We start from the raw sequence: 18980 nt of genomic DNA, 5'->3' as shown, positions 1-18980 counted from the left end.
CCTTATAAAACCATCAGATACCATGATAACTCACTCACTGTAATGAGAACAACAAGGGGGAAGTGCCCCCATGATTCAATTACTTCCTACCAGGTCCCTCCCATGACATAGGGAGATTATGGGAACCACAATTCAAGATGAGATTTGGGTGGGGACACAGCCAAACCATATCAGTGCATATTGTCGTTTTTTTTAAATAGATCTTCATATCTTATATACAAAAGAGTTCCTTCAGTGTTTAGTGTGAATTCATAGTATGTCAGTATGTCATGTGATATATGATGATGTACTCACTATTTTACTACTTATAGACATATCAGTTTTCTTTAGCATTTTTTTTTTTTTTTGAGATGGAGTCTTGCTCTGTCACCCAGGCAGGAGAGCAGAGGCGCAATCTCGGCTCACTGCAGCCTCCGCCTTCTGGGTTCAAGCAATTCTCCTGTCTCCACCTCCCGAGTAGCTGGAATTACAGGCACACACCACCATGCCTGGCTAATTTTTTGTATTTTTAGTAGAGGCAGGGTTTCATGATGTTGGCCAGGCTGGTCTCAAACTCCTGACCTCAAGTGATCCACCCACCTCTAAAAATGTTAATTATATGTGTCTTTGTGTATTTGTGCAAGTGTTTCTGTAAGAAAGGTTTATAGAAATTGCTAGGTAAACAGGGATGAGTAACATTTTAATAAACAACCACCAAAATAATAGCTAGCAACTAGACTCTACATATGTCAGGTCTTTTAAGTTCTTTTTAAGTGGTAACTCATTTAATCTTTACAACAATTGAAATAGGTAAGAACTATTACTCCTATTTTACAGATGTGAGATTTGAGATTAAGTAACTTGCTCAAGGTCACCTAGCTGATACTTAGCAAAGCCTGGATTCAAACCCAGGCAGTATGGCCCAGAGACCATCACGTACCCTTTACATACAATGCATCACTATTAGGTTTCATCTCCAAAATGTGTGTTTCAATGACCAGTTTTTGTATTTGTATCAGTTATTCCATCAATTTGACCAATAGTAAGTATTAAAAAATTTTAGACAACTATACTTTTTAAAATTTAGCATTAAAACTGTTTTAATCTTGGCAAAACTTCATGATGCAATAGGTTTGATCTGTAGAAAACACAGGAATACACAATGAGGTGGCGTATTAAGTGACAAAATGAGTGGTATAGGGAGAATACAGTAGCTACAAGTGGCCATCAGTAGTGTTGGTTGGAGTGATTGGGGAAGCTATGCAGAGATGGCAGAGCTTGGAAGTGGAGTAGTATTTGCATATGTGCAAGGAAGGCTTGTAAAAAGCGATGTTGCTGAGTGTGATAAGAGATAAATTCATTTATAATTGATAGGAGAACAATTCCTAAAGCTTAGGATTAAATTTAAAATTTCCACTCAAATCAGCAAGAGCCCTTGGGTTTAGAAGGGGTTAACAGGACTCAATTTGGTATATTGGGAAACTTAGTCCTACTGCATTAAATGAAATAAAGACTAAAACTTTGGTTAGGGTCAATAAATAAAAATAAGATAAATCCCATGGGATTGCCAATGATTTGAGCTTGAATGTTTGAAAATGGGGAAGGTAAGCCCTTGGAGGTATTTTGAGAATATGAAAAATTAATTTTGAGATGCTGCTAAAATGAAAACATGCAAGGATATTCCTTAGGCTATTAGAAATGGAGTTTAATTGAAAGATCAGGGTAGCGACTAAAAAACAGTACAAATATTAAAACGATTAAAGTTTGAGAATAGAGAAAGGAGAGTGGAAAGCCAAGAGCTCACAATAGTAGATGGCACATAACAGAAAGCTAAACAAAGGAAAAAAAAAGGAAGCTACAATAAGTAATGCAAGGAAGTAGATAGTTAGGGAAGCCAAGGAGAAAAGAACTGCAAGAAGGTAATCAACCACATACAGGCCAAAGTCATAGCAAATACGAAGGACCTGAAAAAACACATATAGCTGGCTAAAAAAAAGATCACTGGAGACTCCCAATTTTCAGCAAAATTATGCTTGAAGAGAAAAGTGAGCAGAGATGGACAGTACATTCAAGAAATCTGATTAAGATAACACCTAAAGAAGAGAAGGTCCATCCATAGGTTGGTTTGTGTTCTTGTTTCTGAAATAATCTCTGGAGGAACTTTTAAGAAGCCTGAAAGATTCAACTATTTTAAACTCTTCTGGAAAAGTATATGCATATACTCCTTTGAAATCCCTATGATTGTAAGTTATAAATCCCTCTTTCTTGATAACTGTTATGCTTTAGCCAGTAGTAAATCAAGCTCTCTTAATACATGTTTTGAAATGGTCCAACTACATTTATTTTATTTTTATTTAAAAAGTAACATGGAATTGGAAAACAATAGAAAATACAGGGTATAAAGATATTACTCAAAAAATTAAGCTTTTGTTATATTTTTTGTAATTTAATCTTATTTCAAATGCTTCATCAGGCTTATACACAATTATGTATCCATTTACATGACCTTGCAACAGAAGCATTTTACATGAGAACTCTGTGAACCGTCAAGTTTACAACTGTTGCACTGATCACATGGATATCTCATTTAATGATTTACTCAGCAATTACAAAATAAGTTTATTTCTCATTTTCAACCAGAATTTTATAAAACACCATCTTTCACATATGTATTGAATAGTTTCATAATTGAAATTATGAAACTCAAATATGCAGAAAACATGTAATACCCAAGTTGCTTTCCACCTGGAATCATTGTTTTAATTTCTCTTCCCGTCAATAGTGGACTCAAGTAGTTATATTTTTCACAAAATCTCTAGCATTAGGTGGTTGTATTTGTTTAAAATATGCTAAAATATATGCTAATGTGATAAGCAATGCTAGATACCTTATTTAAATGTTCCACATTTTCCACATGAACCAGTTGAATTGTCTATTTCTTCATTTAGAGTTTATTTATTTGTGTGACTTCTTTATACATTAGGGATAGTAACCTTCTATCTGTAACATCTGTTACAAAACATTTTCCCAGTTGACAGATTGATTTACAAATGTTTTTTAAGTTTGTGATTTGATTTCAAGTTCCAAAAGATTTTCCACATACAGATATCAAATGATTCCAGTTTAACTTTTTCCCCAATAGTCAAAACTTCTCCTAGAACATTTAATTGAATAATCGCGCTCTTTCTCATTGACTCCATTCATTTACTCTAATTTCACATAGTCTTATTCTGTTTGCTTTAAAAGGCAATTTTTAATGACTTACATGTGGATATGAAATTGGTTGTTGTTGCAAATGAAGTGGATATTTTTGAAAAACCACATTTTAAAGCTACCCTCCAAATATGAATAAGGTTTGAATAGGAATGAGCATTGAATTTTATCACACCTTATTTGACTTTGAGATATTTATTAAACCAATCTTTTCTTGTTACTGTAAGTTTTAATAAGCTTTATTTGGTCAAAGCCTTGCATTTTGTCAGTATTTCACTTAGGATTTTTATATTTATATGAATTAATTCAGTGGGGTCCTAATTTTGTGCCCTCTATGTCACTATTATTTAGAGGTTATATTCACATAAAATTAGGAGATTATTATTTTTCTCTCTACTCAAGAACAAGAGACTTCTAAAAAATTTTGGAAGCAGACAACATAATTACCTACATAGAAAGCATAAACAGACCTATATAAAAACAATTAGAAGATTTACTCACTACAAAATCAATAGCTTTTTTACATAATAGCCAATTGGGATATAAAATTAAAATATCCTATTTAAAATAATAACATACATACAAATGTAGCAAAATATGTATAAAACCTCCAAAAGATTTTGAAATTCAGAGCAAGACATAAACATCAAGGTTACAATTTCCAAATTAATCTATAAATACAATGATCAAAATCCCAACGGGTGACATATTAAAAAATGTCTATTAAAATTGTGTTGCTATATTTACTAAATATTAATAGGAGAATGCATGAATCAAAATATTCATGAATGGTATACTATACAGTAGTTTAAAATAAGTGAATTACAATGCTGTCTATTTAACATGGATAAACCTCAAACAGTACCTAGTGAAATAAAACTATACAATGATACTCATAATACTGTTAATATTTCTAAAACCTATTAATGAATAAATATTTATGGATCCATAAACCAAGTATAAAGACATTCAAGTGTAATAGTTTCTGAATTCATAATAATGGAGAAAGAGACCAGGGAGGAGAACTCTTGGGGCCTTAATTATTTCTATAATATCTTCTTTTTTAAAAAGCTAATTATCAAAATAGAGATATAAATCATGATAAAATGCCAGGCTTATAACCTCGGTTTAATTTACAATTTATCTTCTTTTAAATAATATTCTCAACTTTTCTAATTGTGTAACTGTGTGTTTGGCAAATATTTATCTAGTACGTACTAGGAACTGTTTTAGGTAGTAATTAAGCATTTGTGACCAGGGCAAAGATCTTTCCCTTATGGAGCTTATATTTTGGTGGGAGAAACTATTATATACTTTGCAGCATCAGAAGTGCTTGAAGAAAAATAAAACAGGGTAAGAACTCCAGCCCTATTTCCTGGTGCCCCAGCTACTTTAATTAATAGCACAACCAGTTCCCAAGAGAGGTTGCTGATCATCATACTGCTTTCCTTTTTAACTCTTAATCAGATACAATAGTGTTCGTGTTCTTCTCTTTCCTTTTATGAAACTCAGGTCAACTGACTTATTTTTTTAGACTGTGAATCCATAATTTCCCTGAAAATATAGTAACTTTCCCCTGTAGCTGTTATATTACAAGAAAGAATACTTCTTGTGTGGTAGGCAGGTAGTCAGTACCAACACTCACTACAGCCCAGCAGCTCCGGTCTTAGGCGCTATTGGGTGAAATATGTATTAATTTTTCTGGGCTTTTGAATTTTTGAAAATTACTTTTTATTTACACATGAGGAAAAACTGGATGGATTAAAATTCTAGGATCATATACTGTCTCCCTCATAACTAGGTATTGTATAATTTTTTCCTGAATTTTAGGAGGAAAAATACAGGGCTGCCAGAATCTTCCTTTTCTACTTGGATATTTATTATATACTTAGACATTTTGCCCTTTATCTGTAAACGTTTCATCCAGATATATGCTGGTGTAGTTTATACTTTTCTAATTTTGTTGTACATTTAGTGACTATTTTTTTTTAAATCCTGATTTATTTAGGAATACTGTTTTCAGAGAGACGCTTTCTCCTCTGAGTTCTGAAGATAGATAGTATCTTTTTCTTGTTCTATAGAATTTTTGTTTCAGATGCCCTTTATTGGGTTTTATACGTTCACTTATCCTCAAATGAGATGTATTTAGACATAGATTTTTCAATGTGTATGTGAACTGGATTAACCTTAGCCACTTTTTAAATTTTTTGTGGGTACATGAGGTGTTTTGATACAGGCATGCAATGTGAAATAAGCACATCCTGGGGAAGGGGATATCTATCTCCTCAAGCATTTATCCTTTTACTTACAATCCAGTTATACTCTTTAAGTTATTTAAAAATGTACCATTAAGTTGTTATTGACTATACTCACCCTATTGTGCTATCAAAAAGAGGGTCTGTCTTCTTAACTTCCTTTGGTTACTGACAGATGCAGTGGTCTGAAGCCAGGGCTGTGGGGATGCATAGTCCCTTACTGACTGACTTCATCTGAACTAACTTGGCTCCCATTACTACATTTATTTAATTTACTTTAGTGATCACCAAGAAGAAGACATCCTGACGGTCTCATCCTTCAAGGTGTATTATTCCCTAGTCTCTTCCTGCTTATAATGTCTGGTGGGGAATACACACTGCCAAATGGAGAGAACCTTTTTATACCTCTACCTCTCTCTGCTCGATAGTCATGTTTGCTAGTAATTGTGGTGCATGAATAGATTTGAGAGATGCTGATAGGTCAAGTTAAATAGATAATGAGTGTCTACCTCTGAAACAGTTATCAGGCATTAGTTGGGGTTGAAAGTTGTTTTGTTTATTTTCCCCCAACTGCTGTGTGTTTCCAGGTGGAAACAAGTAACAGTGACTGGCCAAATCCACATGCTACCTACTGCCCAAGTTCTTCTCTTGTTTGACAATCTATCCAATTCTGTGGATTCCAAAAGACAAGCTAGTTGTCAGTGGAAAGAATCCAGAACTGAAAAATAAGACCTACCACTAATATTGCCCCCTTTATTGAAACGTGTTCAAAATACTAAGCCTCAACTTCTTTATGTCTGAAACAAAAAGACTGGACCAAATGATTTCCAAGGCTCCCTTTAGCCCTAAAATTCTTCCATCTAAATATGTTTCAATCCTAAAATATTTAAAGTTAGGATACCTAAATTCCCAAGGCAATTCTAAAAGATAATTAACCAACATGGTGACTTACCTCATGGATTTCTTACTAACCTCTCATCAATTTCTCAGCAACACACTTCAGCAAACTGTAGCCATGGAGACTTACTGTTGATTGAAAAAGCTTGTATCTGCTACTTTATGTTAAGTAAGTTTACAGTCCAGAAAGCCATGAAAATAGGGAGTCCTAGGAAACAAAGTTAATTTAAGTATGTCTACATAATTGCTGTGGAGTTTGTGACATATACCAATGTTACAGTCACTGATACACTGCATTTCAACAGTGGCCCATAAGATTATAATAACATCATAGCACAACATGTTTGTGGTAAAGATGGTGTAAATAAGCCTGCTGCACGGCCATTCATTAAAAAGTATAGCAATATAATTATGTACAGTTAGAAAAGACTCAAGTTAAAAATTTTAAAAAATGATGTTGAGGATTCTGACCCTGTGTAGGCCTGGGCTAATAGTTTAACGACCACCACCAAAAAAACTTTTAAGTAAAAAAAAATCTTTAAAATAGAAAACATTTTACAGAATAAGGTTATAAAGAATGATGTTTTTATACAGCTTGAGCTATGTGTTACTACGAAAGAGTCAAAAGGTTAAAAATAGTTTACAAAGTAAAAGGTTACAGAAAGGTTAGTTTATTATTGAAGAAAATCTTTTATAAAGTAGCCTGAGTGTTTAGAGAGAGAGTCTACAGGGTGTACAATAATGTCTTAGGCCTTCATATTCACTCATCACTCAGGCATGGACTCAGCCAGGGCAACTTTCAATCCCACAAGCTCCATTCATGGTAAGGGGCCCAATGTAGGTGTCTTGTTTTTGTGTTTTATACTGTATCTTCTCTATGTTTAGCTATGTTTAGATACACAAATACAGGTGTTACAACTGCTTACACTATTCAGTACGGTAACATAGTGTACAGGTTTGTAGCCTAGGAACAATAAACTGTATGTACCCTACCACTTAGAAGCGTCATGGGCTATAACACCCAGGTTTGTGTAAGCACACTCGATGATGTTCGCACAATGAAGAAATCACCTCACACATTTTTCAGAATTTATACCCGTCATTAAGTGACGTGTGACTGTAGAGTTTAGTAAAGTGAAAATGCAAAATAAATGTTAGAAAATCCTAAGCTAGCTAGGTCCTACATAAGTAATTTTTTAAATCTTTTGTTTCATGTCCTGTCTTTTAGTGTAGCAATATTTTAATTGCCATTAAAACTAAACCAGGTCAAAGTTTGCTTTTTCCTCTTTGATGGAAAAAAGAAAAAAGTGGAGGGGCAGGGAGGAGGGATGTGGGGAGAAGGTGTTCAGTGCACATCAGAGCACAGTATATACTATATCTTATAAGTTAGAGATCTGAAGTCAAATCTCAGCTTTGCTCTTTATTATTAGTTAGTTGCCTGTTTAAGGCAACTAACCTCTGAATCCCAGTCTTACCATCTGTAAAATGTACATAATACCTTACTAGATCTTATACCTGAAACACTTGGCACAATGCCTGGCATACATAGATAATAAAAAATTGTAGCCATTATTGTTATCACTGCCATGAATTCTTCCAAATATATATTAAATAACATGGATATAATGAGCAAAGACCAGGAAAGAAAGCACTGGAAGGGATGAGAGAGGAAAAAAAGCCTAAGTCATTGTCCATTTATTCATCATCTACCATCTTGGATGATGCCTAATGACTTACAGAACTGAATGTGGAGGTAGGTCATTCCCATCCAGAGTCCTGGACCTGAAGATGGAGGAGCTATGGGGCAGATGAGCCTGATATTTAGTTGTGATATTGCCAGAGTGGTTGACCTTCATAAATAATCTACCTCCTTGTTTTATGGGGCCCAGCAAAGGTGCATGGGACCAGATTCAAATTTGTCAGAAACTGAAGCAATTGGTTAACCTATAGGGGTCATTTGAGAAGCTGTGATGTGTTTTTCTATATCATGTTTCATCTAGGTCATTACCAATTAAAAGCATTATATGAGTAGTCATTATTAAATGTGTGAGACTGTTCATTCCCTCACACAGCATACTAAAATTATGGTAGGTGAGAGATTCCAGTAAGGTGCTTATAAATCCTGTGTTATAATGACAGTAAGCAGGAATTTTTAATCCTCAAAAGCTGCTCTTCTGAAGAGAAGTTCAAATAAAGCAGACAGTGAGCTCTTTGAGCTTCCTGCCCTCTGTCAGTGTATACTCACAAGGGCACTACTCATTCTTGAAGTATTCATGACCCAATAATGTTAGTGACAAAGGGCACATTGTAGACACACAGATGGTGATTTCACATGTAGTCTAATCCCTATGGATTTAGAATAAGCAAGACTATATAACAGGCATAGCCTCTCATTAAAATTTTCTGAATTGCTCGCTAAAACTTTGTTGAATAAAGAGTATGATGTTAGGTTATTTCCATGTTCAAATCCATAGGAAAGGGAAATATAGGCTGCCTTTTTGGGCAAATAACTGCTCGATTGAGTATCCTGTGTTCAACTTCAAAGTGCTTTGGTTCAATTTCATTTTTACCCTGGGATAGACAATCGACAAATTGCACCGTACACATCATATTCAAGGACATAGTAAAGCAAATCTTCCGAATGTGAGGTAAAATATGTTGCACAATATAACACACATGTAACTCACATGTGACTGAATTAAGCAGCTTTTAGAGTTTCAGTATCAAAAGCATTAAATGAATCAATGGAAGTATATGTTTAGTTCTTTTCACAGTAATACAGGGCTATGAAAAGAACGGGAGACAAACTGTGCAAAGTAATCTGGATAACTTACGGAAAAACGTAAAATTCTACCGTGACTTTTAAAAACATTTTGTCAAAAAGCAAAAAACCTCTTACTGTCAATTATAAATGTACAGGGAAATTTAAAATACAGTAAAAATATTTGTTTAATGAGTTTTATTGTAAAAGTCTTTTTAAGAGGAGTTTGAACAGTGTTTGCCTCTTTCTTCTCATGGTATAGTAAGGGGCAAGCAGCTTTTCTACGCCTTGGAAATGGATCCAAATTTAGGACTATGACAATCCACCAACATTGTAATCCTTTCAGCTTTTTATGTCATCACCTATCTGAGAGTTCCTTAAATGTGAGCTTTTCTCCACGTAAATTTTGCTAAGATACCTGTATCTTTCTCCTCACTTATGTCAATAAGCCCAACGTGGATGCTTATCTAGAATCTCTCCAATGGCAGTAGTGTCACCATTCCAAGGGTCAGTGATTGCTTAGATTAACTCATTTGCACTCTACGCATGATTCACTCTAGCATTACCCCTTATCCTTTCTTTGCTGCACTTTCATCTTTCCTGAGCAAGTCCATCTTTTGATTATCCAGGTTCGTAAAATAATCACGTGGGTTTATAACAGCAAAACAAAAGGGGCCACACTTTGTTGTCTGTGTGTGAACAGGTACACAGTGACCAATCACCTCCTTTACTTTGAAAGAAGAGACTGGTCACTAATGATGTGTCTGCTATCCACATAGTGATTAGTGGACTACAGAATTAGCTTGTGAAGTTTGCCCTTTATGCAATTACACACATTTAATATACCATAGTAACTGAAATTTGAACTGATCAGAGGGACACTAATGTTGTTTAAACTGTGGAAGCAACTAGTTTCAGCCTATTTAATCAACAAATATTTAATTGCCCATGTAATGCACATCAAAGCATTGCATTGTATGAATGAGAAGTATGGATTATTAATAATTATGCAGATTTTTCTCCTTCACAGAATGCCTTTATTAACTGTAATACTAGCTATAGCATGAGTGCTAGAGAGTGGTATAAACTTAGGGCCATGAAAGCAGAATCGTGTAGTTCCAAAGTGAAAATTCTTTGACTATTAAGCAATAAGAGCAATGATAATCAATACTTTCTAGCCCATTGTTTCTGACCTACAATTGTCAGAAAATTTATGTTCCTCATTGCACTTTAGGGTTGTACTACCTTACACAGCCAGTTCTCAAGACTATGTTTGACCTAATTGAAGAGTCAATTTTTGTCTTAGAAAAGGAAATATGTATTTTGAGAGTCTAGTAAATGTTTCCACCCAGGAGGTTTCAGAAAAGTGTTCAGGCACTGCTGAGTACATCAGCAAGATTTTTAAATCCTCTGCCCCTGACGTCAATACAACCGTCAATATCTGATTAGAAAACACACACACAGCTAGGGTGTATAAATGGAAGACCGCAGACAAGCAATTTGAGAAAGGAAAAACTTACCTTGTGTACGTTTAGAGTCCCTTCTTAAAGGTTTTAGGCACATTTCCTTAGATGTTACTTGTTTTAAAACAACATAAGTCTTCCTTCATAACGAAGGACACCGAAACTCACATATTGCCCTACTTAGAATGTTATGGCCAGGTGCAGTACTTTGGGACCTCCCAGTCCAGGTTCATACTGTATTAGTTACTCGTGCTGCTAGAAAATTACTCATTTCTTAAGGTTTCATTCTGCTCACATCAAAGCTTTGGCTCTATTCTCGGCCGCGCATGGCAGCTCACACCCATAATTCCAGCACTTTTGGGAGGCCCAGGTGTGGTGGTCCATACTTCTAGTCCCAGGTACTTGGGAAGCTGAGGTGGGAGAATCACCTGAGCCCTACATGTTGAGCCTGGAGTGAGCTATGATTGCACCACTGTGCTCCAGCTTGAGCAACAGAGCAAGACCTTGTCTCAAAAAAAAAAAAAAAAAAAAAAAAAAAAAAAAAAAAAAAAACCCTCTCTCCCAAAAGCAGGCTATAATCGTGCCTTCAGCAGTACAAAGAGTAAAAGATAAAGGTATGACCTCCTCTCATGACCTCTTTCTCCAGGTGGTAGTCTCCCTGGCATGGGGGAGGAAGGAAAGAAAAAAGATGACTCCATTTGTACTTCAGTGGTGACCTTTAGTGGTGAGGGGTCATTGTCTATTTGGTTAGTGTGAAGGGTTGTTCTAAAATTCTTATGTCCAAAGTGACCACTTTCTATCTTCCAGTCCTTTTATCATCAAATGGCTGTGCCAAGGAGAGAGGCCCTTGTGGTGAACTGGCTCATCTCAGCAGGTTCTCTTGAAAGGTTTTGGCCCAAATCCTGATGATTCTCTCAAGATAGAAACTGAAAGTCTTTTAGAATCTTTTGTTCTGGGCTTTCAGGATTAGCCTTCATTTTTATGAAAATAAGATCTTTATTAATCTAATACATTGCAAATGAGACTGCAAAAGTTATAATCCCTAGGGTAGAAATGAAAACTCCACATAACTTTGACAAAAATACTGTGCTTTTAAAAACTATACTGTAGATAAACTTGTAGCATAATAATTCATTATAGTTTATAATAGCAAGGAATTCATTGAAATATGGTTAAATTATATATTCATATAATGGATTAAATATAAAACATCAATGTTTTATTTTCCACGCATGTAGTCGTTGAACATGTACCTTGTAGTGGCAGCTTTATCTACACTGAACTGGAATGACCTCCATGATATATTTTTAGGTGAAAAGAAAAAGACCTGGTAACTGGGGAAAAACGTGTATGTTCATAAAAGATACGTTAATGTGAATATAGTAAGAGGTTGGTGTCGTCCTCATTTTACAAATAAGAAAACAGAATCAGTGGTGGCATACTGTGATTTGAATTGATGTTTATCTGAACCCAAATCACAGGCCCTTTCCAACACAATAAGTTTAACCCCTGGCTAATCTTTTCCAGGAGAGAGATGACTTTTTAAAATGCTATCGGTACACGTTATAAATTGTTGTAATACATTTGCATGTGGGTCTCCCCTGGCCAACTGTGAGTTTCATGAAGGCAAGGACCCTAACAAAGCTACCTTTCTGTTCCCAGTGCTCTGGTAGGGCACATTGTAGAAAAGTTCTTAAAGTAATAAAAATCAGTGGTGCACCCTTGTGTGCAAGAAATGAATATAACTTCATTAAGTGGCTAGTAAATCAACCCTAGTTCTTTGAACCCTCATAATAGTAACAGAATGTCTTAGGATTTCTGCAGGCCCAATGAAATCTTAGTTCAATGGGGTAATTATTACATCCAAGCTTCAAACTTGCATATCATACTTAAGTGAATATTTATCATCACCTATTATGCACTATTAATGGAAAGAACTATTCATTTCCAATAATAAATTTTATGAATGAAATTGTCCATTATTAACGAGTCTGAAAGCTCAGGCCAGTAAACTTCTTCTTATTTTCAGGTCGTTCCTCCAAAGATGCCGTAGGTCAGATATCTGTTAATGTGGACATCACTGCCACCCCAGGAACGGGCGATCATAAAGTCACTGTAAAAGGTATACTTCTGGTCTAGATAAATCAAAACAGCCTTCTAAACTTCTGCAGCAGTACTGATATCAGCAATGTAACTTTTCTTGCATTAAAAAAACTGCATAATTATTTTAGGGCATGCACAAAATTTCCTAATGAAACCCAAACTTTTGATTAAAAATAGAAAAATATCAATAGCACTAATGTTTAGCATGCATTATTCAAAATATATAAATACAGTTTTTAAATATCCAAACTTACTTTATCAGATATTTATTTTGTGGTTGGTGCCATGATATTCATTGAACACTTGCACTTTAAATATTAAGTCAGTCAGTATGTTCTTACTATTCACAAAACCTACTGCTTTTTCTATATGATTTCCAACAACTGGCTTAGAGTTCTTTGTAATGAGTGGCTGGATTTCTTGGTTTTGTATCGTAAAAACAGCCTGAATGCAGGGGTAATTTCAAAGATGAAATTAAAGGATTAGCATTTTGTTCACAATACGCTCGTTCTATTTTTATATTAGTCACTTCAATACCCACTTTGAGCAAAACCAGGGTTGCCCAATATATTTCAGAATTACAATTACATTACATATTGTATCTTTACATCATAAAAGTAAAATAGCTATATTTTAGAAAAGATTATATACAGTACTATATACTTTCAGTTTCCTTAAATATTTTTGAAAAATATGTTGCCAACATGTGAAAGTTTAATGAATATTTTGCAGTAGTGATTTTAATTATAAGACACTTCGCTTGAGGATGAGCAAAGGTATTTACACACAAGAATGTTCATTTAGTAATTTTTTATGATGACTGAAATTTAAAAACAGCTATAATATCTAACAAGTGACTGGCTAAATACAGGATGAAATATATCCGCAGAGCAAAATATTATTAGCAGTTGAAAAAATATATAATGAATTAGAAAATTAGCCATGATAGACTTAAAAAAATAAAGCTATAACATTGCAACACATTATAATATCATTTTGTATATAAAGTAACTAAATACTGAAAACATACAATCCAAAATATTGTCATTGACTGGTAAATTTATAGATTTTATCTATTTCCTGATGAGCATATCTTAATGTTTAATATGAACACCATGTTTTTACCCAGAGGAGGAGAGTGCTAACTTTTCATTAGTAACAGATGTCATTTTAATTGCAGCTAACTTTTCACCAAAGCCACACAGCTTAAAGCTGAAAGCTCCATCAGGTGTGCCTTCTGGAAAGAAAATTGTATTTTATTGTCTTGGAGTACAGTGTCTTGTCAGTGGGGTTAGGGCACTATTATTAAGTTTTGGCTTCATAAATCTCTTTTAAAATTTCACTCTAAATTTCCACACATTTGTTTGCTAAAATGTGATCTTTCCTTTGCTTTTTTAGTGATTGCTATTAATGACCTAAACTGGCAGACCACAGCAATGTTCCGCCCCTTTGTGGAAGTTTGTATACTGGGACCCAACCTCGGAGACAAGAAGAGAAAACAAGGCACAAAAACAAAAAGCAACACGTGGTCACCAAAGTACAATGAAACATTTCAGTTGTAAGTCATAAACCCACCTTACTTATTCCACCAGGCAATAGTTACTGTACAGCTGACCTTACTGAGGGGTTCAGAGTGGGAAGGGCTCTGTTTTTAGTTCCCTTCCATTCATTCTATATCTATCTGTTCAGTGCCTGCCATGTATCAGCCAATGTTATAGTCATTAGGTGTATATATCATAGGAGGTGTCTGAATGAATCTTTTGCAGTGCACTCATGTAAGTTACTTTCTACGGATGAGGAATGTATGATAAAGTCACAAAATATTTGTCATAAGGCATTAAATATGATATTCAGAACTATGTGGTAAGTGCTATGACTAGCTGCTTTGCCTGGGAGGTCAGGGAAGCCTCTCTGAGCATGTGACTTTTACACTGAAACCTGTCCAAATAAAAAGCCAGGCATGGAAGTGCAGAACATTTCAGACAAAGTGAAATAGGTTGTACAAGGACTCTAAGGCAAGAGCAAGTCTGGGATATTTAAGAAGCAGCACATCATAGATAAAGGAGTGAGATCCAATTACTTTGGAGAGGAGGCCAAGGTACAGATGCTGTGTCACATAGGGCTTCTCAATTCTAAGTTCAATAGGTGGTCCACTAAAGGGTTTTCAAATGAAGAGATGAACAATGTGATTTACATCTTTGTTTGTTGTGTACAGAAATAATTATATGGCGGTAAGACCAAATATGTAAAGATCAGTTAAAAGGCTATTGCAATAGTCCAGCCAATAGCTATTAGTGACTAACCAGATCCTAGTAGGGAGATAGATGGAGAAGATTCTATATCATATGTGGAAATAGGCTGGAGGTAGAACATGAAAGAGTAATTCCCAAGAACACTCAATTTAGAGTAATTTGAAATGAGCTTACTTACAAAGGAATTTACAAAGCAGTTAAGTGCAGAGAAATTTGAGTAATCATGGGAGCTGGGGCTAATAGTAACCAGGCTATTACCATGCTTATGCCTGAAAAGAGGAGAGAAATTAGGAAAGTGAAAACTTGAGGTATGCTTGAAATGTATTATTCAAATGCACTATTAATGGAAAGAACTATTCATTTCTTTTCAGTTAGATGTATACATTTCAAGTATACATCAAGTTTGAACTGTATACTTGAATGTATACTTGCCTTGAAAGCAGCAGTGACATTCCATAGAGGGCAACAGCCTACCGGAGGCAGCCTCACAGGCAACGAGCCAGGGAAATAAAGACCCTGACCTCACTGCCTACCTCTTGATGGGGTTCCCTTTTGGCCAAAATCTACTGGAAGCAAGAAGAAACCCTACTGAGATGGGATTGCAAACAGCAAAAAAGAGGGTGGATCCACAAGGGGAAAGTGGGTGACACCTGGCACTGAATAAAATCAAGGATGATCCCTAAGTTTTTGGCATGAGTAGTTGGGAAGATAGATAGATAGTAATTTACCAAGATGGAAGAGGAAATGATAAAAATGTTGTTTTAAATCTATTAATTTGGAGATGCCTGTCAGACTCTCAAGCGATGTCATTAAATTCAATAAATATAAATAATCTAACCTAGGAATGGATACATAGAGAAGTTACTAGGCCTAGGACAAAGCCCTAAGGATTTACATGCCAAAATAGTCTCTTACAGGTTTTTTGTTCATGATTTCCTATAGTCGTTTCAGCACTCTGCTCTGAATGTTTCACCCTCTTATCACTTATTAAACCTGAAGTATCCTACTCTATCAAAAGGGTCCTAATAGATCACATTCCCTGCTAATAAACCAGCTTACAACATTTCACTATCTACTTCTCCACCACAGACAAAAACCTGGACCCAACTAAACAGTGAGCTACTTAAAGGCAGCATTTTTAATTCATGAGATCTGGTTCCCATCATATCCCTTAGACTTCCATTTTCTTTCACATTATTTCAGATTCTCCCTAAATACAAAGTTTAGTTACCAATGTTTCCTAGAAATGAAAGTTTGACTCTGCAAAATGTTTCATCAGGAAAAAATCGCCTGTAAAAGGAAGGAATTTGGAAACCGGTACTGCCACTGCTGAGGCCTAGATATACATTCATTAGAAAGTAAAGAACATGAGAATGAACAAAAATAAGGGGTGGAGGAAGACTATGTCTACCATATCACCACTTGGCCTTCTTTATTATGTTGACACTAACAAGAGGAGAGGCCACACACTTCTTCACACGTCTGTTACCATAGGAAAGAATTGGCATCGAATCACCAGGCTCTGCTGGAATTGATTTACTCTGGAGATTTGTATCCAATTTAGCATAATTGTGAGTAGTGCTTGATGGGCTGTGCAGTGTATTCCCCTGAGAAAAGACTCCTAGATATAATAGCTTATTCAGGATTTGGAGGTAAAGTGAGAGTAGTAACTGATATTGAAATGGCATAGAAATTCTGCCAAGAGGTATCCGTTACCCTGGCCTAGCCCCCATGACCCCTGTCCAACTCCACCGTACCTGCAATCAGGAGACCCTGCCTCTACTGATTAAGTGTAACATAGTAACATAGTATCTTAATTCCCATTTTTTCTGTCGAAAAAGTCATTTTAAAATTCGCTTTCTAAGTCAAATTTAAAGGGTTAAAATACACTGATATTCTATTTGCCAACATAATAATCAGATCCACTGTATACAATTTTCAGCAGTATTTGAGAACCATAGTGATGCCTAGTGGAAGTGAAGTTTTTGCTCAGAATGTGTATTTTTAATCCACACAGCATTCTGGGAAAGGAAAATCGACCAGGGGCTTATGAACTTCATCTCTCAGTTAAGGATTACTGCTTTGCCAGAGAAGATCGAATTATCGGAATGACAGTCATTCAGCTACAGAACATAGCAGAAAAGGGAAGCTACGGGGCATGGTATCCTCTTCTGAAAAACGTCTCTATGGATGAAACCGGTTTGACTATCCTAAGAATACTCTCTCAGAGGACCAGTGACGATGTGGCTAAAGAATTTGTAAGACTTAAATCTGAAACAAGATCTACTGAAGAGAGTGCTTGAAACCTAAATTCATAACTATAATTGTTTGACTACTGCATGCATGTGCAAATACATGGGAATGTTTATTTCACTACATTTCAATGTTTGCCAGTACTCATGTACCATGTCTACAAAAACCTGCTGAACTTTTATACCAATTCTGGTCTTTGGGAAATAAGTGTTCCATGAAGTGCCAAAATTATGATGTAAAGTGAAATATCAAGAACACCTTTTAAAATGTTTATTTTGTTTCTTTACCAATTTCACATTCATTAAACATAATTTTTAAAAACTAGTCTTTTGAGTTTGCCCATCAGTTGTCTCTGTTAAATTATATTGCCCGTAGATCAGAAAACATTTATTACTCAATTTCCATTTTATTTACTTACCTCATTATAGATGTCTTACAAATACCCTTTTCTACCATAACTAGAAATGCAGTCACTTCTAGAAAGCATTTGTAATTTTATAGTCGCAGATATTGTGATTTTTGCATACAAATTAAAAATAGAAAAGGTGGGAAATATTTTCTGCTGACCAGTTTCCAACCTTTCTGAAATATCACTGTGAAGAAATGCTGTTAAAGCAAACTTACATAAAGCAATGCTAGAGTTTGTTAACAATGTTTGATATATGTAGACAAAACTTTGTTCTCTAAAACTGCCAAGGTCACATCACCTTTGTAAAAATGGTAAGTTAATGCATTTGTCATATACTGTTATGTCTTGGCTTTACCATATTTCATTCTTTAAAAATCATTAATGGTTTAGAAATGGGATGAAAGGTTTATTGAAAATGCCTGTAAGTAACTATATTGTTAATATCTTCCCTCTGACAGTTATGACTCTATAATCAGTTCAGTACTTTATTTTAAAAAATATTCAATGATTAGTATTGAATGCAGCATTACTGTATATTCTACTGATGCCAGAAGTCATGTTTTCATCCACCTAGTGAAAAAATAAATAGTAAAATTAAGTCTGAAGAAATTGCTTAAAATTTTGTAATTTGTATTTATAAGTAAGTCCCAAATGCATCAAATGCAGTAGGAGAACAATGTAATACAGCTTGGTACCTAAAAATATAGCTAAGTTGGTTTTTGAATATAAAACAGTTTATGAATATGTGCATTTTCTGTATTTTTATGATTTGACTTTTTAGAGTCTATGCCAAAATATATGGCTGTAAAACAGTACTTTGTAATTATAACTTATGGTCATAACTGTTAGTGGACTACTTACAGAAGCAGAAACAAGAGCCTGTTATGATTGTGCTTTGTGAACAAGCTGATCTAATACGTTAAGTACAGAAGTGCTTAGTATCATGACTGTCAGAACCATTCTGCTACTGAGGGGGAAATCACAGACCAGTGAGGTGGGCTAATTAATTCATGGTAAACTGTTAGGCCATTGCTTTGTTAATGACTCCTCCAAATGCATAGCGTGATGCGATCCTCTGGCATATGCTTTAATAAATGGACGTATATTGAGCACATGCAGCATTGTATTGTATCTTCTGCCTTTTTATTTCGTTTATGCAATATCATCTCATTATTATTTAGGAATAAAAACTCCAGGCTCTTTTGACCATATGTAATAGTCTTCATATTATTTATTTGGTTCTAACATCTCATTAAAAGTTTAGATGTCAGAATAGCTATTAGTCAAAAAATAACAGATGCTGGCGAGGTTGTGAAGAAAAATGTTTATACACTGCTGGTGGGAGTGTAAATTACTTCAACTATTGTGGAAAGCAGTGTGGTGATTCCTCAAAGA

At 35.0% G+C, this 18980-nt stretch overlaps 1 protein-coding gene across 1 annotated transcript in view; it reads left to right on the top strand.

Annotated features, from left to right (window-relative positions):
- Positions 1-18706, top strand: part of UNC13C (unc-13 homolog C) — a 654851-nt gene extending 636145 nt beyond the window's left edge. The window contains exons 31-33 of the mRNA XM_030814067.1: positions 12598-12690; positions 14070-14229; positions 16941-18706. Of these exons, the coding sequence (XP_030669927.1) occupies positions 12598-12690; positions 14070-14229; positions 16941-17226 (539 nt within the window). The 3' untranslated portion in view covers positions 17227-18706. The remainder of the gene's footprint in view (positions 1-12597; positions 12691-14069; positions 14230-16940) is intronic.
- Positions 18707-18980: the final 274 nt, after the last annotated feature.

Source organism: Nomascus leucogenys, chromosome 6 (assembly GCF_006542625.1).
Source record: "Nomascus leucogenys isolate Asia chromosome 6, Asia_NLE_v1, whole genome shotgun sequence".
NCBI lineage: Eukaryota > Metazoa > Chordata > Mammalia > Primates > Hylobatidae > Nomascus > Nomascus leucogenys.
This window is presented reverse-complemented; position numbering and strand designations above follow the sequence as displayed.